We start from the raw sequence: 25,366 nt of genomic DNA on the forward strand, positions 1-25,366 counted from the left end.
GGGGCTGTGAGGCTCTTATGGGAGACAATGTCAGAGACCTCATTGAAGGACTGGAAGACACTAGCCACTGCTCTCCCCTCATCTACCAGGGGAGTAGATCCCGGACAGTCAAGCATTGCTTTCCCTTGGTGAGGTCATGCTGTCTACTCCCAAGGAGTTTCTTGTCCTTCATGTGCCTGGAAATGAGTTCCAGGATAAGCTGCTCCACCACATTCCCAGGGATCAAGGTGAGGCTGACTGACCTGTAGTTCCCCGGCTCCTTCTTCTTGAACATATAAATGACAGATAGGAGACAAGCAATGTATCTGTATTGACACAGTACACTGCCAGCACATTGGGCTGGTCAGCTCCCTCCTAAGATACAGTTAGCAATGGTGTAGCTGCCCTCTGCTGCTCTTAGACAGGATGATGTGCTAAATATTCCATTAAGCTCACAGAACATTGAGTACACCTATATGTGAAATAAGTGCAGTCTGGCAGAAGAAGAGACAACAATGTTAGTCTGCTTATACAGCCTTTTGGGCAATAGTGGCGTGATGCTGTGCTTTGCGAGTACTGTATATTTCACAAGTCATGTAAAGATACTAGGGTATCTCATTTGAGAGATGCTTTAGTCATTTGTTCATCTCCATGGCCCTTTGTTAGACCTTCTGCAAGTATACCCATATCTCTTTTACAGAGAAGTTCAGAACTGGGCACAGTACTCCAGGTCTGGCCTCACCAGTGCTGAGCAGAGGGAACTGATCCCTTCCCTTGACCTGCTGGTAGCACCAAAATAGCTTAAGAACACCAAAATTAAAAATGGTAGTCAGCTAACAAGCAAGTAAGGAGTCACCAGTGGGAGTCCCATTGGGATGTGTGCTGGAACACATCGGAAATAAAAGCTGACTACAAAAAAGAGCAAATGGGTCTTAGAATTCCAAGTTACTAGAGAGCAATCGCTGGTTTTGATAAATGCAAAGTGATGCATCTAGAGAAAAATAACCACAACTACCAACTAATAACACCCAGTTATATATTAGCTGGTTCTCTTTGAGAGCACAAGCACCTTTCTAAACAATATAGAGAAGTCGCAATTCTGTGATACAGGAGATTTAGATTAGAGGGTTAAAAAGCAAGTAGACAAGTTCATTAGAGTATTCATCAAGAGCTGTAAGAAATGACAGTATACACATATGCTCCAGGCAAGGAACCCTTGGAGTGACTAGTTACTGGAAAAACAAACTTTGGGAACTATCAAGGCACAGCTTCAGAATATTCTGTACTGTGGCAGCAAAAGCAGCTTCTGCACTTTTGGTGCCAAATCCCCCCTGTTCACTTTCAAACATGGCACACAGTTTGCCCTAAACTGCTGAGCTGTTTCTTTAAAAACAATTATTTTAAGGACTGATTTTAGTGCAGACCACTTTGATAATATAATTTCTCTATTATCCTCAGGGACTTATCAGCATAACTGAAATGGATGGAAATAACAAAAAGCTGAGACTAAAAATCACTTAAAACTGGAGAACTAAAGCTTTTTCTCTATCTCATCCCGTTCTTAAAAAACTTCTGCTAAACAACCAGCAAGAGCCACTTCAAGACAAGATAATAATTAAACTAACACCGCACTCAAGTGTGTTTGCTACAAAATTTAAGACTGGCCTTCCATCAACTCATTGTTGTAAGAACCCATAAACAAATGGAAAGCGTAACTAGGTAAAGTATAAGATCAAGTTCTGGAAGGTAAGAGGGGGAAAGAAAGGTTGTGAAAAAAAGAAGTATCACTCACATAGCATCACTGTTTACTATTTCTTCTTTAATTTTAACATATTCCAGTTGACTCTCACGATAAATCTTGAGAGAACTCTGTGAAGAAGGAAAGCAGAGTTAAAATATGTCCATACTGAGGAGAAAAAAAAAAAAAGATGGCAGACACCTTACCTATTCTAGTGCATAGCCAAAAAAGTATATTCCATGAAAAAACAAGCAAGTTGAAAAGTCAGGTTATCCTCCTTTAACGGCAAAAGTTATAACAAACAAATACATAAATCTCTATATGTTTATCTATCTTTTGAGTATGTGCCTCTAACATCTATCTGGATAGGAACTCAAAGTTGAAGTCAAGAGCACAACTATTATACACCATATGTATAATCCTGCTGTTTTTGAAAGTGCCATCAGGACATCAGCTACTAACACTTGCTGAGGGAAGAGGACTTATAAACAGTTCTAACATGGAAGAAAAACTGTATACAGTGACAAGACAAATATTAATATCCTGCCTTGTACCATCATGAAAAAAAATATAAAAGAGGGTGGGGTATTTTTTGCAGAAATAATAGTTAATGTATAGGAAATACATATATTTAGGTGATTTGAACAGTTAAAAGCTTTTCTCCTGTAGACTAAATCTCAGGAGAAATGGGAGAGAAATTAGGGATAAACTCTAGAAGCTAATAATCTGAAAGCGTATGTTCAAAATGGTAACAGAAGCATAACCTATTCTGCACAGACTCTCTTTGCACCTTTTCAGTAGTACAAGTATTCAATATTCTGATAAGAGCAGAACAGAAAACCAAAGGAATCTGAGTGTTTCTCCTTCCTTCCTAAGTTAGGAAATAAAAAACAAATAATCTGATGAAAAATCATATGAACTACAACAACCTAAATTTTTTGCCTCTCTGAAACCTGCTATCATTTAATCAATTTCACCTAAACCCAGAGCTGCTTGTCCCAATAAGCTGGAAATAACAACTGGGCTCATTAAAGTCAGCTTCATTAAGATGACCATTAAATATATACATTTCCTTCAATGGAAAAAGTGCAAGTCATTTAAACCTTACAAGCACACCTTTTTCTCTTCCAACTCTGCCTTCAAGGAACCCAACTCTTCCTGGCACTTTTCCAGAGGCAGAATTTTCTGTAACATCTGCTCCACTTGGCAACGAAGAGCAGAGATCTCTCTGAAACGGGATGTGCAATTAAAAAAGAAGTTGCCAAAAACACAGGTGCTTTCAAATGTAATATTCTGATTCTTCAGTCAAGTGTCTTGAGTACTTTGCTTTTTTCCTATGGAAAATTGCTGTGAGAGATACCCAAAAGCTTTTAGAGTCTCAGTATTCTCATTTTTCTATCCAACATTTAAAGAAAATTTAAGATCTGGTTAAAAAACACTACACTAAGCCTGAAGTTAAATGCAAGCAGATGGCACATGCCACATAGGTGTGCTGCCTACACTAAAGTGCTGGTAATAAGTGTCTCTACCTTCATATTGCTGTAAAATTAGAGCAGAGTCCAACTACAGTATTCTTCAGCAGGCAGGATTATATGCTGCCTCTTCCTCTATAATCAGACAGAGTAAGCAAGAGCAGGCAGCCACAACTCTAAAGTAAAATGCTTCATACAAATATGGCTGCCCCAAATAGGCTTACATTTAACTACCACCAAAATATGAGCTCCACATCTCCACTTGGTCACTTAAGACTCTTATGTAACATAGGCCCAGGAAAGAATCCCACACAGGTACTGTAGAAGGACGACAGATTTCTCTGCTTTGCTAACTATGGCCTAGGAAGCACAGTAAAAGGACCATACTAAATGCTCAGCTGAGACCCAGGGCTGCTGCTATTACAGCATCAGACTCCCAAAATTAACCACAAGATTGAAAACATCATGGCTGGGCTTCGTGAACGAAGATTTGGGAAGGGCTCTACCCACGTTTGTTGCAAACGCGTTGGTGGCTAAAAAGGCCAATACGAGATAGGCACGTCCGGTTGCAAAAGGCACAACAGAAAGACTCCTTAGGTGGTATATTCTGCAAGGCACGATTCTTTCTGCGTTGTCTTTTCTCCTCAAGGGTGATCCTGCGTGCTTTCTCAAAAGCATCAGCAGCGTTATAGATGGTGTGTCTCCAGACCTCCCGATTGGAGGCCAGAGTAGACCAGTTATGTTGATCAATATGGCCAAGGCTGAGATGTTGTTTCAGGGAGTCCTTGTATCTTTTCTTTGGGGCTCCTCTCTTGCGGCAGCCGGTGGCAAATTGAAAACATAGCATCTTTATTAAACAACCTATATCAACTTACCGTTCAGCAAATTGAAGCTGTAATCTCTCGTTAAGGTAGAAATTAAAAACAGTTCATCAAATGTCCTTAAATGTATTTCAACTCAATTGCCACTTGCAAAGAAACATCCAATAAAAACTTCCTCACACAAAAAACTCCACAAGACTTGCACAACTAAGTGTTTAATACATACATTTCAGTACACTTGAAGTGAATAAGCAGAGCTTCTTCTGTTATGTGAGTAATTCTCACGCAATACAGATTTCAAATAGACCATCTTGAACCATATATTAGACACAGACAGAATTTAAGTGGATAGTTTTAATTCCAAAGGCCTATTTTCTTTATAAAACCTACCCAGTTTGTTCTTCACTGGAGATATCACTACTTAAACTTTAAGTAAAAAGTCTCAAGTACTCTTATAAGAAGTGTTATAAATATAGTAATTCTGTAAGGACACTAATAGAAAAGTAAAGGATATCAGTGCATTTCTGTTGATATTCTGTCAGCAAACGACTGCAAGTAAAGAAAAAAAGACATTACTAATTTTCTCCCCCAATTTCGACAATTATGTCTCAGGATACCTCTCCTTTTGCTTTACAGATAAATACAGAAAGTGCAAGATTGGTTTGCATTTTCTGATAGTAGTCAATATAACCCTTTTGTTTCATTAAGCCATTCAAACCTCAAATCAGACTGCTTTGAAATATAAAAAACTCACTGAGTTACATTACTTTGTAGTCATTAACTAATTGCAGTTTTTAAAAAAAATACTGTTTAGGTAAAAATTTATATATATATGTATATATATGTATATAAAGATTAATATACATGCATAAATTAAAAGATACATATCTAACATGTTACCAAAAGAATGTTTTCCTAAAACTTAAAAAGATGTTTTCCTAAAAAAGAACACATAAATCTCAGAAAAATATTTCAAAAGACCCTAAAATGCCTTAATCTTTACATTATTCTCCCAGCAGCCATAAGAGGGTAACACCCTGATCCAAGAGGGACAGCAGGAAGGAAAGTAACTCTTTCCTTAAATGCTATGGTTTTTAAGAACTGTGAGAAGAAAGGACAAGAAAGAGAAATGCCATGGCCATTACCCCAGTACAGAGAGGGTTGCATTACTTTCTCTTGCAACATTTAAGAGTAATCAAGAAAGGCAAAAAAAGAAAGGCTGAGCTGCAAGTAGTTAAAGAGGCAATTCCCACAAGAATTGTGTGCATTGGCAGAAGGAAGAGGGATACAAAGTCTAGAGGTCAGAAAAGGAATCACACATAGTAAAGGAGCTTTGAAAAAAGGGTCCCGGTGTGTGCTCTCTTAAATACTGTTTGGAAACCAGAATGCAGAACTGGAATTTAGATTCACTCAAGCCAAATTGACATGTATCCGGGAGAGAGTACATGAGAAACAAAACATTACAATTAGGAGGCATAGCATGGATATTAGGCCACACTATGGAGGTATACATAACAGATCTTGATATTTTATTCCATACAAGCATATGTTGATGGTTTTTGAGAAGAACTGCAAGCAATAAGAGAAAACAAATTATAAGAAGTATTTTAGAACCTTATTGTTCTGAAAAATGTTCAGCTTCACTTTCCATATTCTGATATTTAAAACAAAAGCATTTCACACTCTAATGATCAGACTTAACTCTGTTTAAAAGGTTCATACATACCTGTACTCAACTTTATTTCTCATATTCTTCACAAGAATGAAATAAATGAGCACAAATAAATGAGATAATAATATAAATAAATTTATAGATAAACAAATGAAATAAATCTCTTCACAGAGCTGCTTCTGCCTGTACTTAGCCCCGTTTACTGCCATTACATACCATTGCTTTAGAGCTTATATTAAAGAAGTCTTACAGTCTAGATTTAGAACCCGCTTGTGAAGAAGTTACTTTCATTTTGGAGCATTTAGTGTGGTGCATCCACCTGCATTGTTTTAAGCACTTAAGAGCAATAAAACCCAGCCCACCAAACAAAAACATACATGCAATTGTACTTACTCTCCATCAATCATTTTTTGCTTCAGTGCAATTAATGCGGCTACATATTCATTTATATTCTGTAAGGAAGAGTCTCAAGTTGGTAAAGAACTTATACCCCAAAAACTAGTACTATCTACTGTAAATACCCCTAACTTGATTGCTAATGTGGTACAGAATACAATAATCTGTCTTCTTTATTTTAGTCTTTATTACTAAGTCATCAAAAGTATATCCATTTAAATACAAGTAGAGAATGCAAGCTGCACAAGAAAGTATGCATACTTAAATGAGGCCTTACTACAAAAGCTGTTTAAACGTTGCTTTTGCGGTAGATTCTATACTAAATCCCCGTAAGATTTTCTCCTCAAAATTCAACTAAGCTTTGGCAGAATATTAGCAATAAAAAACATCAGCTCACTTGAGTCTACAGATTTTCCAAATTCTCAATCCATACTCATTCTAAATGTGTCTTATGGACTCTCAACAGGGCCTTCCCTTTATTTACAAGAGAAACGAATATTGCCCAAAGCATAATACTATAAAAATACACGCTCCCTTAAGAGACCTCAAGGAAGAAAGTGAATCATAACAGTCTTTTCACTGCACCGAAGCAAAGCCAAAAGGATACGCCTAAAAATTCCCAGGCACGCCGCAGACACCTGAGCTACTTTTCCACATTTCGCCCGGCTAAAGCTCGACACTGCTGCTACCTTTACAAAGCCCGTTCGCCACACACGCTATCCGGGTTCCCGCCGCGCCGGGAGCGGTGACTGCGGGACCCGGGACTCTTCACCCGCCAGCGGCTCGGCGCAGCCCCACTACCCCGCTCCAGCGCCACAGGGAGGGCAGCCCGTGTCTACCTGCTGGAGAACACCGCAGTTGGCGCAGGCTCCGGCGGCGGCCGCAGTCCCGGCCGGCGGCGGCGTCTCCCCCGGCATCATCGTGCCCACAGCGGCGACTCTGCACAGCCCGCTGCGTCACACGCCGCGCCATGGCCTCAGCAAGGACCCAGCTCGCCTTCACTTCCTCGAGGGTAATGCCAATCACTGCCTGAGTAGTGGCAGCGGAAAAGACAGAAGAAGGTGCTCTGTGCAGAAACTGACGTTGAAAACAGCCGGTGAAGAGCGACTCGGCCAACTGCAAGACACTCACACCTGCAACACCCTTCGACCTGCACGTTGTTTTATCTCCTTTTAGGTGCGGGCACTTCTGCTGGACGCTCCTGCGGTCCCGGCGCAGGCGCGGGACAGGGCAGCTTCCCTCGCCTGGAGCGAGCAGCGGGGCGGGGCCCGTGGGCACCGCGGAGGAGGGGGCAGCCCGGACTGAGACGGGGACGGGCCGAGCGGAGCTCTACTGAAGCCAGGATTGCTGAACACTGGCCCCTGTGATCCTCTACAAGCCTGAGGCGAACTGCTCTCGCCACCCTCTCTCTGCTTCCCTTCTGGCGAACTAGAGCTGCCGTCTAGATATGGGCATACTTAGCTGTCGCTATTCTCTGACGCACACACCCCCAGTTCTTAAAACGGGAGCACACCAGTTCAGCTCACTCAGCATCTTGTGGGAGCATGATACTGATGACAAAAGATCAAACTTTTCATTTCACTCAAGCATTTGTAAAGAGGCTTTCAAGGGTAATATTTAGCACACTTATCATGGCTGCCTGCATCTACCACTTATGCAACATCTTTCTATAGTGAGCGAGCTAGGGTAAGAGTTTACAGAATCATAGAATGTTTGGGTTGAAAGGGACCTTAAAGATCATCTAGTTCCAACCCGCTTGCCATGGGCACGGACACCTGCTGCTAGAACAGATTGCTGATGTGTTTCAGGCCATGCGTTCGATCACTTAGAAGTTAAAGTAGTAACTGGTGTGTTGTTCCACCCTGTATTACTGTTGATGTATGATTCCATCACATTATTTCCATAGCGGTCATTTGGTATTTTGTACACAGGACAGATAGTTGCACACAGTGTGAGTTCTATTCAGCACATGCTGTTGGATTTTATTCACTGAATGCTCTTTGCAACATAGCTGATGCTTACATTTTTAGTCTACCTGGAACTTTCTCTGACTCAGTTTATCCAATTGCTTGTTCATTGTTTTCTTCCTTGTAGTTTGTACATATTCCTCAGAGGAATCAATATTGATCTCTAGATCTGCGGACCATGTTAAATCTTCCATCATCTGGACCTTGATGAAGACATTGAAACTTTTAACTCCTTGATCAGTGCTCTGATGAAACACAGTATTTCAGGCTTTCTCAATCTTTCTACTTTGAGAGCTTTACAACAGAATAATAAAATAGTCATTAGAGCAGCAGTAGAGTTTAAGTGTCAGTGTCACTGGAATGAATTCACTCTCTTGGGTAAAGTTTCCATGTGAAGCGCTCTTCAAAGAGAATGGAGCTGAGCACTACTCATTTTAGATTTGAGAATTTGGGGCTGTGATCAGGTCAGGTAACAAGGCACTTTATTAGGTGAGTTATTTAAGGGCAGGGTTCTGCAGAAATATATGACACTATATCTGAAAGAAATTAATAGCTAAGATGTTTTTAGAAGAGTTCAGTGTTTCTTTTGACTCTTCATGCTTAAGTGAAAATGTTATCAAAATTTTGTTTTAGCATTGACAATGTCGAAATTTTCTAGTTGTTTTGACATCACAGAATCATTTAGGTTGGAAAAGACCTCCAAGATCATCAAGTCAAATTTTTGACCAACCTCCACCTTGTCAACTAGACTGTAGCAAAGTTCCACATCCAGTTGTTTCTTGAACACCTCCAGGAATGGTGACTCCTTCATGGGCAGCCATTTCCAGTGCTTTCCATTAAGAAATTCTTCATAGTCCAACCTGAATCTCCCCTGGTGCAGCTTGAGGCTGTGTCCTCTTGTCCTGTCACTAGTTGACTGGAAGAGACCAATCCCCACCTTGCTATAACCTCCTTTGTAGTTGTAGAAAATGATAAGGTCCCCCTGAGCCTCCTTTTCTCCAGGCTTAACACCCCCAGCTCCCTCAGCCACTCCTCATAGTGCTCTTAACTCTTCACCAGCTTTGTTGCTCTTCTCTGGACACACTCTAGTACCTCAATGTCCTTGAATTGTGGGGCCCAGAACTGGACACAGAACTCAAGGTGCTGCCTCACCAATGCTGAGTAGAGGGAGGTGATCACTGCCCTGGTCCTTCTGGCCACACTATTTCTGATACGAGCCAGGATGCCATTGACCTTCTTGGCCACCTGGGCACACTGCTGGTGTATGTTCAGATGGCTGTCGACCAGCACTCCCACATCCTTTTCTCCTGGGCAGCTTTCCAGCACTCTTCCCCCACGCTGTAGAGCTGCATGGAATTGTGATCCAAGTGCAGGACCTGGCACTTTGCCTTATTGAACCTCATAAAATTGGCCTCAGCCCATCAATCCAGCCTGTTATACTCCCACCCAACTTAGTATTGTCCATGAACTTACTGAGAGTACACTTGATTGCCTCATCCAGATCATTAGTGAAGATATTAAACAGGACTGGGCCCAACACTGACCCTTGGGGAACACCACTAGTGAGTGGCCACCAACTGGATGCAGCATCATTCACCACCACTCTCAGGGCCTGGCCATCCAGCCAGTTCTTCAACCAAGCAAAGAACTGTCCAAGCCGTGGGCTGCCAGCTTTTTCAGGAGAATGCTGTGGGAGACAGTTTCAAAGGTTTTACTGACATCCAGGTAGACTACATCTGCAGCCATCCCCTCATCCACTAGGAGGGTCACCTGGTCGTGAAAGGAGATAAGGCTGGTCAAGCAGGACCTGCTTTTCCTAAACCCGTGTTGGCTGGGCCTGATTCCCTGGTTATCCTGTACATGCTGTGTGATTGCAGTCAAGATAATCTGTTCCATAACCTTCCCAGGGACCAAGGTCAGGCTGACAGGCCTGACCTCCTTCCCTGCATCCTCCTTCTGACCTTACTTGAGGATGGGCATCACATTGGCCTACCTCCAGTCATTTGGGACCTCCCCAGTTAGCCAGGACTGATTATAAATGACAGAGTGGTTTGGTGAGCTCTTCTGCCAGCTCCCTCAGTACCCTCTCATGAATCCCACCTGAACTCATAGACTTTTGAGTGCCTAAATAGCTCAGCAGGTCACTAATGACTTCCTCCTGAATTATACAGGGATTCTAATCTGCTCCCTGTCCCTGTCTACCAGCTCAGGGGGCCAGTTGCCCTAAGGATAACTGGTCTTACTGTTAAAGACTGAGGCAAAGAAGGCATTAAGCCTTTTTCTCATTCTTGCTTACAATGTTCCCCACCATGTCCAATTAAGAAATTTTCCTTGGCCCTCCTTTTGTTGTTGATGTATTTATAAAAACCACTTTTTATTATCTTTCTCAGCAGTGGCCAGATTGAGTTCTAGCTGAGCCTTCACCTTTCTAATTTTCTCTTTACATGACCCAACAACATCCTTGTCCTCTTTCTGAGCTTCCTGCCCCTTCTTCCAAGGGTCATAAACTCTTTTTTTCCTTGAGTTCCTGCAAAAATTCCTTGTTCAGACAGGCCAGTTTTTTTCCCCAATGGCTCATCTTTTGGCACATAGGGATGGGCTTCTGCACCTTTAAGATTTCCTTCTTGAAGTATGTCCAGCATTCCTGGACTCCTTTGTTATTAATGACTGTTTCCACCTGCTGGAAGTCCAGAGTAGATGTTCTGTTGACCCCCTTCCTTAATTTCACCAAGAATTGGAAACTCTTATCATTTTGTCATCGCTATGCTCAAGATGACCTCCAGCCCCCCCATCTCCCAGCAGTAGGTTTCTTCTCTCTCTCTTTGTAAACAGCAGGTCTAATGTGGCATCAGCCCTGACAGGCTCACTTACCAGCTATATCAGGAAGTTACCTTCTACACAGTCCAGGAACCTCCTAGACTCCCTTCTCTCTGCTCTGTTGAGTTTCCGGCAGACATCTGGCAAGGCGAAGTATCTCACAAGAACAAGGGCTAGGGATCATGAAACATCAGCCAGCCTCATTCAGAATACTTCATCTGCCTCTTCATCCTAGTTAGGTTGTCTGTAAAAGACCAGGATGCCTACTACCTTGTTAGCCTTCCCCCTGATTCTTACCCATAGGCACTCAACCTTATCATCACTATCGTTGAGCTCTGTACAGTTGAAACACTCCCTAATGCACACTTCTTCTAAAACAGCTCGTAAGTTTTAATGGTTCCGACTCTGAATACAGGCAGAATTAGGCAAGTAAACTTATGAAAATTTTGTATTGCCATTTTATTTTTTTATGTTATATTCCCATTCCTTGACAACAAGAAAATATTTTAAAGTTCTGTTTTAACTCACACTACAAAAACTAGTTATTAAAAAGCTAGTTATTTTCCTTCAGAAAAATAATTAATCTTACAATTTTAAATAGGCAATATTAAATAATAATGTAAATTATATGCTTTTTTAAAAATTGCACTTAACTTGATTAGGCCAAGTAGAAGAGTGATTGTAGGGTATGGAATTCCAAGTTCTACTTCATTATATATCCAGTAACGAGCACATCAGAGTTCAGAAGATGCATGGGGATGGGAAGGCACTAGGAAGGGCAGACTGGATCTAAAAGAGAAAGGTTATAAATCTGGAATTTAAAAAGCCCTGTGAGTTCAACAGTAGACTTATACAGAGCTAAGATGTCTGTGCCATGAAGTCTGAGTCACAGAGACTTTGATATCTTTTGTTGATGATAAAACAGAAAACTGGAGACTTGGTTAGCTGTGAAACTCCTCATTGCTGAATGGGGCCATTTTAAAAGAATTAAATTATGACTGCAGGGTTATTGTGTTTATTTAGCGGAACTGAAATAGTCAGCAGCACATAAACATGATTTCTTTACTGTTGCTTATAGAGATAACATAGACTGTCCTTCCTGGTTTTCATGAATGAAGAACAGAAAGAATCAGGTGCTAACGTTCCCAAAAAAATACTCAGGTGGTCCTTAATAGCACAAAAGTGTCATCCTTTCACCACCAGTATCTGAAGGCAATATTGATGATAGGTGCAATTAGAGAGACTGCAGAGGAAATGCCTAACCATCTTCACAGCATGTCAAGGTGACAGCATCATGGTCTCTGGCACTCTCAATTTTATACTAGAAAAGTTTATTAACTATAGTAAGTGTAAAAGAAATCTTTAGACTGGATATTAGTTCACCGAAAAAGAGTTATCAAGCATTGGAACAGGCTGCCCAATGAAGTGCTTGAGTCACCATCCCTGGAAGTATTTAAAAGTCATGTAGCCACTTAGGAATATGGTTTAGTGGTGGACTTGGAAGTGGTAGGTTAGCAGTTTAATATGATGATCCTAGAGGTCTTTTTCAACCTAAATTATTCTACAATTTAATACTTTAATGTTACTCCATGGAAATGTGCTGCTTCTACCTATCATACAGAGAGCTACTTCCTATGCAAAAACTTCTGTGCAGTCTTTCAGTGGATTCTCTTGTTTCAGATGCTCTTGCTGATTTCAGATTCTTGCGGTGTTCTCCTACTGACAATCTAACATGAAAGGTTAGAAGTACTTCACACCTGTAGAATGGAAACACAGACAAATAGGATCCCACTCTTTTCAGTAGAAAGAAAACACATCAGGATGGAAGTATAAGCTTCACTTTTTCTTGCTTCCTGTCCCCAGCACCCTGGCATGCAATAATGGCAGGGAAGCAACTCATTTAACACAGACTTGAAACAGCTATTTTATTTAGACATTAGCAGGCAAGCATATTGTAATTTTGTTACTATAAATAACATTACAGCATTATAGAAAAAAATGGCTTGCAAGGGGCCTCTAGACATCTGTAGTCCAACCTGCTTGAAGTGGATTTAACTACAAGCTAGATCGGGTTGCACAAGGTCCTGTCCATGTGATTTTTTAAAAACTCCAAGGGTGTAGATCTTACCATCTCTCTGGCCACCCTGCTTAACTGTTATAAGAGTGAAGAATCATTTTATCCTCTCCAGTCAGAATTTCTGTTGTTTCAGTTTGAGTCTGTTGCTTCTTGTTTAATTGTGCATCTCAGAGAAGAGCTTGGCTCATTTTTCTCTATAAACCCCCTTAGATAGTTGAAGATAGGAATGAGATTTAGTCTTCTCTTCCTTTGGCTGGATAAACCCAGTTAGATTAGCCTCTCCCTGTATATATTATGGGTTCCCTTAGTGGCCCGTTCCTCCAGCTTGTCAACGTCAGTGTGAATGACAGGCCTTTCATGTGCTCCCTGCAATTTTGTGTCATATGCCAACTTGCTTAGGATCCTTCTGTCCCCTTTTCCAGGTCATTGATGATGATGTTAAACAGTGTCAGCTTCAGTGTTGACCCTTAAGAAATTCTGTTTAACTAGGCTTCCAGTTAGATGATTACTTGCAGTTAGTCACAGAGGAGTTGTTTACCTTTGGCTGTCTGGTATAACTGAACCTTTTCCTATTTTACTTCTCTCTCTTCCTCTCTCCCTCTCACTCTCTATACAGATATGTACGTACACACACATACATTCTGCAGAATTATGAGTTTCTGTTACATAAATTGACAGTAAAGGAATTTGACACAGGTATGCTATTTTTTGCTCTTCTCTATTTTCACCTTTTTCAGGTTTTTCCTCTAGTGTAAGACATATCCAGACACACCAGTTGAACTTATCTCCTGGGTTATCACTGATGCATAGTATTCAGAGTCCTAAAAATAAATATATAGGAGTTTTTTCAGATGAGTGTACTGCAGGATGCAAAAAGCTTCTGTTTGCTGTAGTCTAATGGACATTGTGTAGGAATATGGGAGAGTCCTAGTTCAGGGTGAAGATGATATATCATATTCTTATCTTCCTTCTCAAGCTTTCTCCTTCTTTACTGTATTTTCTGAGTGCATATCTCTTCAATACTGTAATACCTCTTTTTTAGATCTGATTTGTCAGATATTGGAAAGCAGCTCTGTTACCACAGGCTACTCATCAATTCAGAGACACGCTTTCTTCTGATTATGAAAGTAACTCAGAGAGGGGCTTTGCTTCTTCATTCTGTTACCATGACATCAAAGACTTTTTCTGTATAATTTCTGAAGTATCATTCTTAGTGCCTCTTCTCAGTATTGGGATAACATCTAGGTGTTAAATTATCTGGCATTGGTGGTCCTATATAGTTTTACTTCATGCAGTGAATTCTTTTACTTCGTTTCCTCAAAGAATGATAAGTGGTAGAGAAAGGAGGGTATACTGGTTGCAATGATCTATTTAAAATCCCTCACAATTAAACATTAAGATCTTTCCTTTTTAAAGAAAGCTTAATCTTATCATAGTAAATTGTGTGACACAACATTGGTAAGAATCCTCTTGTATTCTTCTTCTTGAAATTACATAAAGTAGGAAAAGTTGACTAGAAATCACGGAGATGTGACTTCTCAGTGCTAGATCCACTACATGCCAGGTGTACATGTGACAGATGCAATGGAGCAAGTGCCTTATGGTTAGAAGTGTAGTTAACTGAAAAATATATGTATGGTAAGCCAAATATGTTGGGTTTTGTGTGGACATTGGAGATGCTTTGTGTTCATATTGGGCATCTCAGCAGCACTGATCAAGATTTTCCAGGCAGAACAATGGATGCTTGGAAACTTTGTAGCAAGATAGAGTTTATAGCTAAATTCCTCCCCCAAAATATGTTGCCTGCAGTAAGCGCATCAGAAGTTAGTTGCCAGGAGTCCTTTAGCGTAAAAGCCTGTGGTCCTACTTGCTTCACTAAGGATGCCATACTAAAATAATACCTACTCTATACCTGCAGACTGGGGATCTGTGCTTAGTTCCTGGTAACACAATGTGCTGCCTTTAGGTGATGCACATTGTTACCTCATTTGCTGTTTTCCAAACTGTTGAGGAATATATCTGGTCTAGGTAGCTCATCTTGCAAGCTGCAGATTGAAATGCAGATTGGCGCCTGAGACAAGAGGCTGTGAACTGCTGACCTTTCGAATAATGGCTGTGCCATGAATAAATTACTTCAATGAACTAGACATCTGAGACTCTGCTATGGGAAACCTGGGGTCAAACCAATGAGGAAACCTTGTCTGACTGTGTGAGTGGGGTGTGCAGGGAGTAAAGCCGAGCACCTGTTGGTTCACTGCAGCCGCCTGCTGTGAAGGGGCTTCGGTCCCAGCAGTTAAAGTGTCTGGTGTTGAGAGTGTGACTGCCAGAGTCTCACAAATGTTCACTGTGAAGTTTCCTTAAACACAAACCAGACAGCTTTCAGCACCTCCTTAGGCCTATGGGTTACCTGCTGCTTTCTTCCTCCTAGGACAGCAGAGCTGCTTCTTGCTGAAGGGTTCAAACCAAGGTGCAAGTTCTTTGGAGCGCTGTGGGACTGGTCCACTATCTATCTCAGCAATGTGTAGAAGGGAACAGTTGCTGTAGGCCACCTCTCTTTGTCCGGGTAAAAGGGCTGTGTGGGGACTTCAGAACTTGTCTTCCATAAGTAGGAAGAACACTGTTAGGACCTGGGACACTGTCAGAGTTTGAGCCACCCCTCTGGGGGCCAGGGGGCTGGAAATGGTTGGTCCCAGCTGAGTTTCCGGTTAGGGGGCCAATCGCAGCTGTTTTTTTCACTCTTGTGAAATTAGATGCCATAACAGCCGGAAGTTGTTGGCAGAGTGTGAGAGTGTCTGAGAGAGAGAGAGAGAGAGAGAGAAGCCAAGGGGTGGCCAGGGGCCCCCGCAACCCAGGGGGCTCCTTGGCCCCCGCCAGGGCTGGATGCAGTGTGTGGCAGTGAGTGTGTGTGTTGTGAGGGAGAGATTCGCAACCACGAGGTGAGAGGAGGGAGGCCTCCAGCCCCCTATGCCAGGGGGGCCAGGCCCTCTTCCCCCGCCGGCTAGGCTGAGGGGAGCTTGGGACAGTTTATAACTGGACCGAGTACCCGTGGCCAAGGCTAGGGGGCTCTTTTTTTCTTCCTCCACTGCCCAGGGAGGCAGTGGTGTGGACATAAGGCTCAGTACTGGAGCTGAGCCAGGAGACGGGACAAAGGGTTCGGAGGTGCCCTACGTGGGTTTGGACAAGGGCAGCCAAAAACTGAAAGCTGCAGCAGCTAAGGAAGAGAGGAAGCCAAACCAGCAGGCTTTTTCTGGGTAAGGACTTTTGGTGAAAGCTATTTGGGGTAAAAAGACTGAGTGAGACCCAGAAGCCTGCAACCTGGAGAGTGAGAATGGAACATCTTACTCTCTGGGAGGAAACCTTCACGAACCAGGGAAAAAGGACTCAAAAGCTGACTCCCTGGACCTTTTGTGATGAAAACCTGATGACGCAAGTGTTTCCCTTGCAGCTCAGGAGGAGACCTCAGCAGGAGCTGAGGGCTGGTGGGGGTGCAAGAGACCCCTTTCCCAGATACCCCAATGAGAGAGAGACTTATCACTATCGCCTTGAAGACTTCTTCTTAAGTGATGTGGGAGGGTCCAAGGGGTGTTAGGGATTGTGTTAGTATTGTGTATATTATTGCTTTTTAGCTTCTGTAGTATTTATCGTGTATAGTAATAAATTGTATATAATCCCCTTCCCCCATACTGAGTTGTGCCTGTCTGGAAATTTCTCTTCGGTGTTGAGGTAAATTGGGGGAGGGGGGCTTGGAAATTCGAAAATGGATTTTTAGAGGGCTCAAACCACGACAGACACCAGGAGAAAAGGCAAGATCAGCTTGTGCTATGCACCTCGGAAGTCAGAAGTGGGTACAGAATTTCAACATCTGAAAAGTTATCTCTGAGGCTCCCTGCTGGGCCACTGTCTTTTGACTGACACTGACCATTCTGTTAACCAGTACCATGTTATTAGTACCCCACTACTATGGTTTTTAGCTTCAAACTTGTTTGGATCAGCAGGGCACCCATACTTGGTAGTTCAAGTGCAATGTAACTTTTTTTTTGATATTTTACTCTTTCAGTGCTGCCTCACCAGGACTCTAAATGATCTTTTATTTTATAACACCTTTCAAAGGTCAGTGCTCAGTCTATTTCCTCTGTCTGTGCTGTTCCAGATTTTGCAGACCTCTATCATATCCATAAACATACACACTCTTTTCCAAAAGGTTTATCTGATGTCGGGGTTTAGAAATGTAACAAGAACTGCTAGTATTTACAATATTAGGAATAAATAGGTGTTCTTGCAAAATTTGTGGTGTGGTTGCATTTGATGCTGAGTAGTGACAATTTACTGGTTGTTCAGTTGTTTAGTTATAGAAAAGTGCAATTTGCCCAGAAACAAAGGAACCATATAATGGGGGACACATTGTAGGCATGTTGGGAAGGTTGTAACCCCAGAGTACCTCAGCCAATGGGGAAACAGGGGAGGGACCTGCATTTCAGGCAAGGGGATAAAAGAGGCTGTGGCCTCTTATCAAGTTGAGAGACTTCACTGGGGATTGTCTAGTGAACTCTCCCTTTTATTCAAATAAAAGTTTTAGTTAGCTCCTCTGTCTTTTGGACATTTTTGAGGCTCATAATAACAGAAACATAGATATATATATATGTTGCTGTTTAGATGGCCAAAGCAACACAGAAACAGTCTTTTTCCAAAAATAGGACAGGAGAGGGATAGCATCTTTATTGCAACAGATCTCTGACATTTGTACTCCCCAGTGTAACATACATGTTGCATTATAATTGGTGTTTCTTCATAAACATACCTCAGGATTGGCTGCCCTACAGCAAACTCACTCAATGCAAATGATTCAGCATTTGCAGACTCACAGTGACTTGCTCTAGCAAGCTCATGGTGACTTTGCAGGAAGTTCAGGATATCAGCTTCTACAGTCCTGTCTTCCTTCCGACAGACCTGCTGTCAACCCCGACATATTTTTCAGAACAACAACATAGAAACTACAGATAGCTGAGCCAACTGATTTAAAGAAACAATGAAGGGGGGAACTGAGGCAGTCAGCTAGGCAACACCCAGTTACTTTTTAACCAGGTGCACTGACTTGAAGAAGTTCACAAGGTGGTCACTTAGAACTTTGGGGGGCTTCAAAGAAGACCACCAAAGACCACTGAGGAAGACCCTCAGAGACCTTAACAAGATATGCATATATGTTAATAAGTGTTGGGAAATTCCGTGAATATGTAACAGGAATGCAGGGAATGAAAAATGAATAATCATGTAACACTGACATATAAGCTGTAGTGAAGATACCTCAGGGTGAATTTTGGCAAAATGATGACCAGTGCACCCAGTGCTGATTAAAGAATGCCTTATTTCTAAAACTTAGAGGTTTCTTTTAAGTGCTTCTTTTAGGCAACATATCTAAGTCATTCTTGCTTATGATCCCTTTTTCTTTGCCTTTTTCTGAACCTTTCCCTTTTCCTTTGTCCTCTGAGATAGAGGACCTGGATTTGTGTATAGTATTGATCAATTCTTACACTGTCTTGGTGTTATCTCTGTTTATTCTTTACTCCTTTCTTAGCAATGCTTAATAATTTGATTTGCTTTTTTTTTCACACTATTGAGCATAAAAAAGACATTCTCATACAACTACCTGTTATAACTGTTGTAACAGCTTAGGGCTCTTTATTTCAAATGTGAAGATAGGATGGTTTATTCCCATATGCCCTGCTTCCATTTTTTTGCCCATATACCCAGTACCAAAGACTCTTCTGCTTGCAGTTCTTCTCAGCCTGCCATTGCCTATATTTCCCTAAATAACACTGTACTGTAAGCAGACTCTGACACTGCCATTTTCAGATCTTTGAGAAATATGTTGCACAGATTAGGTTCCAAAACATTTCCTTGTGGGACTCTATTGATGACCTCCTTTTACTGTGAAAATGGGCTATTGATTCCTACTGTAGATTCCTGCTATAGATTCCTATCTTTCAATCAGTTATTTAGTCCTGCAATTATTTATTTCTTGGCAGTCTAACTTTTGAGAGCTGATGACTGGCCTCTCCAAATACCTTCCAGAAATCCCTGGTCAGGATTCCAGGATCTATCTCCCTTAGCCACAAGGGATTCATAAACGTTTCAGTGGAATTGTGAGGCAGTTCTTTACAAAAGCCATTATGACTCATCTCTATTACAACATCTTTATGCATATGCTTACTAATTCTGATCTATCTTACAGTTTCCATTAAATTGCCCGCTATGGACATCAGGCCTGTACTTTTCTAGATTTCTTATAGCATTCTTTTAAAATCAGCTTTTTAAAGTCAGCTATAGCTGACACATCCCTGTCTTCTCCTACCAAAGCAGTTTTATATTAGAAGTTTTTCAGGTGTGGCAGTTTGAGCCACATTAGAAACTCAAAATCCAATTTCCAGGCTTTCCCCCACCCCTTCCCACAATTTATCCCAACACCAGAGAGAAACTTTCAGGCCAGAGGCTTCTATAGGGGAAAGGGAAAGTATATACATTTATTTACACAAATAAATATTATACAAACTAAAGGCAACTATATATATATATTATTACACTTCTATCAGTCCTTTAAGCCCCTCCCTTTAACTTTAGTCCAGGAACAGCCTTTCAAGGCTGGGAAATAACCAGTCTCTCTCTCGTGGGAGTGTTCAGGGCCCGAAACACTCCCTACCAACCTCAAGCTGTTTGCTGCAGTTTTTCTCCTCACGAAGTCCAAGAAGATAGCTTTGAATCCTTTCTCCTCGGTCTGCTGTGTGACCTCTCTTTCTCAGTCTCATACCTCGATTCGTAGGCTGCTGTAGTGTAGCTTATCAACGTACGTGTCCTGGAATGTTGATTCCTCCTCCGGGTTTTCGGCTGTCTTGCATTTAAATCACGGCAGAGACATCCTCTGGGCCTCTCTCTTTGGTCCGTCTCCAATTTTGCCTGGGATTCCTTTCCCTGGCTCTGAGCTATATTTAGCCCGTCCACTTTGGCTCTGCTCCAATGCTGAGCCTCTCCTCCACTTTACAGTGGAGAGAAAGAAAAGCCCCCCCTCCACAGCTTAATTGCAGAAAGGAGGGGGAAGAGGGCTTGGCTGCAAAGCCTGCCTCTCTCCTCTTACCTCAGATGCTGTGAGCTGCATCCCTCACATTCACTCTAAATGCTGCCTCTAACTCTGGCCTAGGCAGAGTTGGGGGCCACAAGGCTCCCCTTCCCCCCCCGGAGGGGGGAAAGAAGGAGCCCAGCCACCTCCTGGCCTTCTCCACCTACACACAGTAGACACCAACAGCAAAACACTGCCAGCAGCTTCCGGTGCTGTGTATATATGATTTTTAGCAGAAGTGGACAAGACAAGTGGTGATTGGCTCTCCAGGGAACACTGCCCTGGCACCCAATCACCTCTGAGCCCCCAACTCTCAGGGGGGCCAATCTCATACTATGACACAGGACATTTGTAGTTCACCTCTGAATTCTTTTAAAATTCCTGGGTATATACCATCTGGTCCTTGTGATTTATTACTGTTAATTTTGCCTGTATGTTCCATAACCTATATATTACATACTGAATCTTTCAAGACATAACCCCTGGTGAGTGCCCTTCTAAAAAAGAAGAGCTGGCTCAGGAATCCATATCTGCTGCAGTGAGCACAGATGTAAAGAATGAGTTTAGATTTTTGGTTATTTTCTCTGTATGCTCCTTTAAATTTCTTTTAATTTTCCTGGTGCTGCAGTCTGTCTGGAGATGTCCAGAGCCTGAAGTGTTTGAAAGGGGTTTATTATTAGATTTTATGCCTTATGTAAGTTGTTCTTCAAACCCTTTTAGCCTGTCTCATGGTGTGGTTTACTTTTCATCTGTCAGAAGTTTGGTTTCTATTTTCAATTTATGCCCAAATTTAGCTTTTGGAAGGATGCTTCTGAAAAGCTGTCCCCAGCAACAGACTTTTTTTTTTTAAACGAAAGCACATGCTGGTGGACTTTTTTTTTTTTTTCACTTGTCTATAAGGGCTTTATGTAAGGTAGGAAAGGACGAAAGAGAGAGGACATCGCTGTGTGCTGCAATTGACTGTGCCCACAGCATTCTTCCCTTGCCTTCTGGAGGTGTACACAGTACTGTATTAGATTATTGCTTCTGGATGCAGGGATTGCAACCCTAATGGCATCTGGAATTACCTAGGAACAGCTTCTTTAAAAAACAGGAATTCCAGGAAATCCTTTGCAAAAAAGGGTATTGTATATATGCAGAAGACTCATGCTGAACATCTAGACTTGTAATTTATTGGCTGTAGACCATTTCATCTTCCTCACCAGAATCTCAGCATCATGACAACCTTGCTGTCTTCATGTCAAAGCATGTCCTCAGTAGTCACTGACCCCAGTCGCTGACTGGTTCTTAAAAATGACTATACAGTGATGCCAGCTCAGGAGTGAATATGTTTCTGTTAGAGATTTATCTTCTTGGCATGCATGCTGACACAGACAACAATGGCTAGGGTTTCCCTTCCTTCTGCTTCTCTATCTCATCTCCCCCTCTCCCTTGAAGGCAAGGCTGTTTATAGGCATCCCTGCTGCCGAAGACATCTATGTAAGAGACCTGAGTACATCTCTCCCATGTGCCTTGCCCCCACCCTGGGCATTTGTCTGGATGAGCTCAGCATCAACTTTTGTAAGTAGCTCTCAGGCCTTGAAAAACCTCAGTAGGTGCTTGCCCCTTGCTCTTTCCCCTGCTGCTTTAAAATACCTGCTCTTGTCCTTTCCTCCTGAACTATGTTGCAGATATGCTTGTGTCTACCCTCTCTAATCCTTGCCTGCTGGCTTGACTTCTGCCTTGAGCTGCCTTGTCATTACAGGCTCGCATAGCAACCTGACCTGTTGCCTGGGCTGTTGGTGAACTTGCTTTGCTCTTCTTGCTCAGGTATTGTGGAATTTACTGACTCTCAGCTCCCAGCTCTACTTTACATATGGAGCATTCTGTCCCTGCTACTTCCTGACAGGCATACTGGTCAGATGGAAAAAAGCAACTACTGAAAAAAGAAATGAGTGATAAATGGCAAAAAGATGGGGAAATAAATATTCAAGCGTGACAAAGTAGAAACAAAAAACATGTTTTAAGAGAAGGTGTATGATACAGTGGGGAGATCCTTGTCCTACCCTTGAGCTGAAAAGAAGAAATTATAAGGAAAAGATAGAAAGACTATTTTTGCCAAATTAAAGAAGAAAATAAAATCACATGCGCGTACAGAAATGTTAGGCAATTAAGTTAGGCTATCAGGAGTGGATGGAATTGTCCCAATGCAATTTAAGACAGGAAAGGAAAAAAAAAAAGCAGAACTGTTTCGATAAAAAGGGAAAACAGAGAACAAAGGAAGACCTGTATGGACCTAATAATTGGCAAATGTGCAGCAGAACATACAGGTGAAAATCCCTATAGTACTTTCCAGACAGAAACTGGTTTCTTGGTGGTAACAAAAAAAGAGTGTGGATGCTGAAGTGGTAGTACTGTGGTATTCATGAAAAGCAGTGTTAAACATTTTTAGTAGTTCTATGTGAATATTATGGACACATCTTTACAGTAGTTACAGAGAAGTCTATGGGAACCAGAGGACTATTGCAAGTTTCTTGACAGCAGCTGGAAAACCATGTGTCTCTGAAGGGATGCCACTGCTGCGTACCTTTCTTTGCAACTTTAGATGATCACCATGTTTACATATAGTAAAGCACTTCAAACACACTCAAAATGCACTTCAAACACACTCAAAATGCATGGCAAAACATGTAGCATCGTCATAAGGGCATTGCTATACTGGTTTGCAAACTTCCGCTGCAATGTCAGGAGTCTGGGGTGCATTTCAATGGCTAGTGTTTCTGCAATAAGCCCACTGGTTCTTTAAGGGCTTTAAAGTCGTGAACTTTGCCGACTAGGAGCAATAGAGCTATGCAGCAAATGGAACTTCGAAGGGAGACTTTCACCAGGGGAGTGTGGAGGTCAAAATGCAGACAGACTGCATGCAGCAGTGCTCCTGAGGTGCCATTCTTCAGAGCTGCTGATGCTATAAAACTGTGAACTTTCTCTGCAGTGTCTGTAAAGATCAGCAGCTCTGTAAGGACTCCGAAATGTTCAGTAGATGTACTGTAAAACCTCTGCAGGGAGGTTTGAATCATACAATGGTTAAACACTGGTGCTGAAACCCGCAGTATGATGAATCATGCAATTCTTATGGAGTATTTGTAGCTGGAGCATAAGATTTGTCTGCAGCACCAGCTGGAGTATGGGAATTCTTGTGTGGGCTTTTTGGGATGATACGTGTGTGTCTCTGTCACCTCCTTTAAGCAGTTGCATGCAAGATGCAATTGACAGCCTGATGACACATCCCTGCTTTCTATCTTGTGGCTACAGAAAGCACCTCTTTGCACTGAGACAGAGACACTAGCTGTCCTGAACCCACCCTCCTGCTCTTGGCCCGCTTAGCCGGGGTCTAAACGCAGCAGGCAAGCCGATTGCCAAACAAATGATAAATTTATTGCCAGCGCTAGCATTTCTTTGTCGCTGTTAGTTTTCCTTTCTTCCTCCTTTGCAGTATCACAGAAGGCTTCCGATTTCCAGCTCTTTCCGTCGGCCGGACACGCAGCACCCCCCGCTCGGCACCGGCTGGTCTCAGGGCCCAGCGGAGGGTGCTGCCGTCCGCGCCCCGCCCCGCCCTGTCCCTCTCGCCTCGTGTGCGCCTCTGCTCTTCCGCTCGCGCTCGGGGCTCCGTGCGGCTGCGCGCGCAGAGGCGGGCCTTGGTGGTGGCGCGGGCGCGAGCCGTGCGCGTGCGCGGCCGCAGGGACGCCGGACCGCGGAGCGAGGTTGGCGCTGGCATGGCGGAGGCGCGGCCCGGCGCAGGTGAATGCGACTGCCGGGCTGGGGCGGGGGGGCTCAGGCCTGCAGGCGGGGTGGGCCCAGTGAAGGGAAGGAGCGGCCATCACTCCGCAGCGATACTGCCGGGCAGAAGCCTGCGCCATGGCGGTCGTCGCCGAGTGCTGGCTCGTCGAGGGGTGCGGGTTGCGGCACCACCTGTTGCCGCTGCCCCGCCCCCGCCCGCCGCAAGTTGGCGGCGCCTGTGGCGCTCAAAATGGCTGGGTTCGCCTGTGCCGCAGGACGCACTAGGGAGAATTTTGCCTGAGGAGGAACGTACGAGCTTCTAGTATGTGACAAAGGAATGGTAATGTCAGAGAAAATCTAAAGAGGCGCTTGGTTTCGGGAGAATCTACTGCTCTTTGTCCACACCCGTACCCGTGAAAGCCGGGTTTCAGGCTGCCTGCACAGGGCAATGACAGTGACAATGTCTTAGCCCTACAAGCTGCTGTAAAACCTCGGCTTTTCGAGGAATCTGTGAGTAGAGGTCTTGGACGTGCAGGAGGTTATTGCTTAGAATAGGTGCTACCTGTCTAGAGTGATCTCGGCAAGGGCTCACGAGTGGAGAGCGTCATAAGGACCCGAGCCGACCTGGACGGGGATTTAGCGCCACAAGTGCAAGAAAACGCTTTTTCTTTTATTTGTTTTGCCCTGTGTACTTGTATGATGCAAGTTCAGATTAATTTTAATTTTATTGGTTGTGGCTGCTGAGGAAAAGGAGGGAAACCTTTCAAGATCTATATTCCAGCCTTGCATTTAATGATTTATCATGCATTATGGGCACATAATCCTTATGTAATTGTGTCTTGAGCATGTATCCAGAAATAACACTGTTGCCTAGAGTAATTAACAATATTTAGTTTTTTCATCACATTCTTAATTTCTTCTAGTCTAGGTAGACTTCTCAGGTAATAAATGTCACATTGAAGTCCACTGATGAGCTAACTCATTTCATTGTTTATAGAGTTGTTGGATTTCTGTCAGGGAGAATCCTGGAATTTTTGTGTCCTGGGTGAAGAAGAAAATATCAATCTCTACTTTTGCAGCACCCTGTTGTTAATTGAGATTCAGATTATCATTAGTTTATGTCCTAAACAGCATCCCCTGTTCTTGGCAGCCTGGCTATCATGACGGAAAAGTTACTTGAGGTCATTTTTTGGTGGTGTGAAAATGGGCCCTCAGCTGCCTTGTGGCAGGACATGGTTCAGAGAGCAGAGATTGATAGTTTCAGTAAAGTGGGTACAGTCAAATGTCTGCTTGTCTGATTATCTTTCTGTCAGGCTGCAGGTCAGCTTTGATTGTGAAATCTTTTGTATGGTTTACATATATTGGAATAAAAAGTCTTAAATAGGTATACTGAGCTAAAAATTGCTTTACTGAAAAGCAGTAGATTAGTCTGGATGATGCACCACTTCTATGCTTGCCTTATAATACTTAAGATAATTGGAACAGATACTGTTGCATGGCATAAGTTCTGAAGTTGATTTAGTGTTGTGGCAGTACTGTGTTATCAACAACAATCTCATAGGT

General features: G+C 42.7%; 2 protein-coding genes and 1 long non-coding RNA gene across 9 annotated transcripts in view; 2 read left to right on the forward strand and 1 right to left on the reverse strand.

Annotated features, from left to right (window-relative positions):
• ICE1 (interactor of little elongation complex ELL subunit 1) overlaps positions 1–7,122 on the reverse strand; it is a 45,074-nt gene extending 37,952 nt beyond the window's left edge. For 2 of the 6 annotated variants that reach the window (XM_064667132.1, XM_064667104.1), the window contains exons 1-6: positions 6,918–7,122; positions 6,076–6,134; positions 4,524–4,559; positions 4,065–4,082; positions 2,834–2,945; positions 1,772–1,848 (exon numbers count right to left, since the gene is read on the reverse strand). In XM_064667132.1, the coding sequence (XP_064523202.1) occupies positions 1,772–1,848; positions 2,834–2,945; positions 4,065–4,082; positions 4,524–4,559; positions 6,076–6,134; positions 6,918–6,998 (383 nt within the window). In that variant the 5' untranslated portion in view covers positions 6,999–7,122. The other 4 variants (XM_064667110.1, XM_064667119.1, XM_064667107.1 and 1 more) reach the window with 4 other exon arrangements.
• Positions 7,123–7,311: 189 nt separating this feature from the next.
• Positions 7,312–16,990, forward strand: LOC135420174 (uncharacterized). Its single transcript, XR_010433408.1, has 3 exons — positions 7,312–7,764; positions 8,173–16,190; positions 16,385–16,990. It is a non-coding gene; the product is annotated as an uncharacterized LOC135420174 (long non-coding RNA).
• Positions 16,991–23,704: 6,714 nt separating this feature from the next.
• The window catches only part of NFX1 (nuclear transcription factor, X-box binding 1), a 66,550-nt gene continuing 64,888 nt past the window's right edge, over positions 23,705–25,366 (forward strand). For both annotated transcript variants that reach the window (XR_010433376.1, XM_064667144.1), the window contains exon 1: positions 23,705–23,824. Coding sequence is in view for 1 of the 2 variants with exons in the window: in XM_064667144.1 (XP_064523214.1) it covers positions 23,800–23,824 (25 nt within the window). In the remaining variant the exon portion in view is untranslated. The remainder of the gene's footprint in view (positions 23,825–25,366) is intronic.

The sequence above is a fragment of the Pseudopipra pipra genome, chromosome 1 (assembly GCF_036250125.1).
Source record: "Pseudopipra pipra isolate bDixPip1 chromosome 1, bDixPip1.hap1, whole genome shotgun sequence".
In the NCBI taxonomy this organism is placed as follows: domain Eukaryota; kingdom Metazoa; phylum Chordata; class Aves; order Passeriformes; family Pipridae; genus Pseudopipra; species Pseudopipra pipra.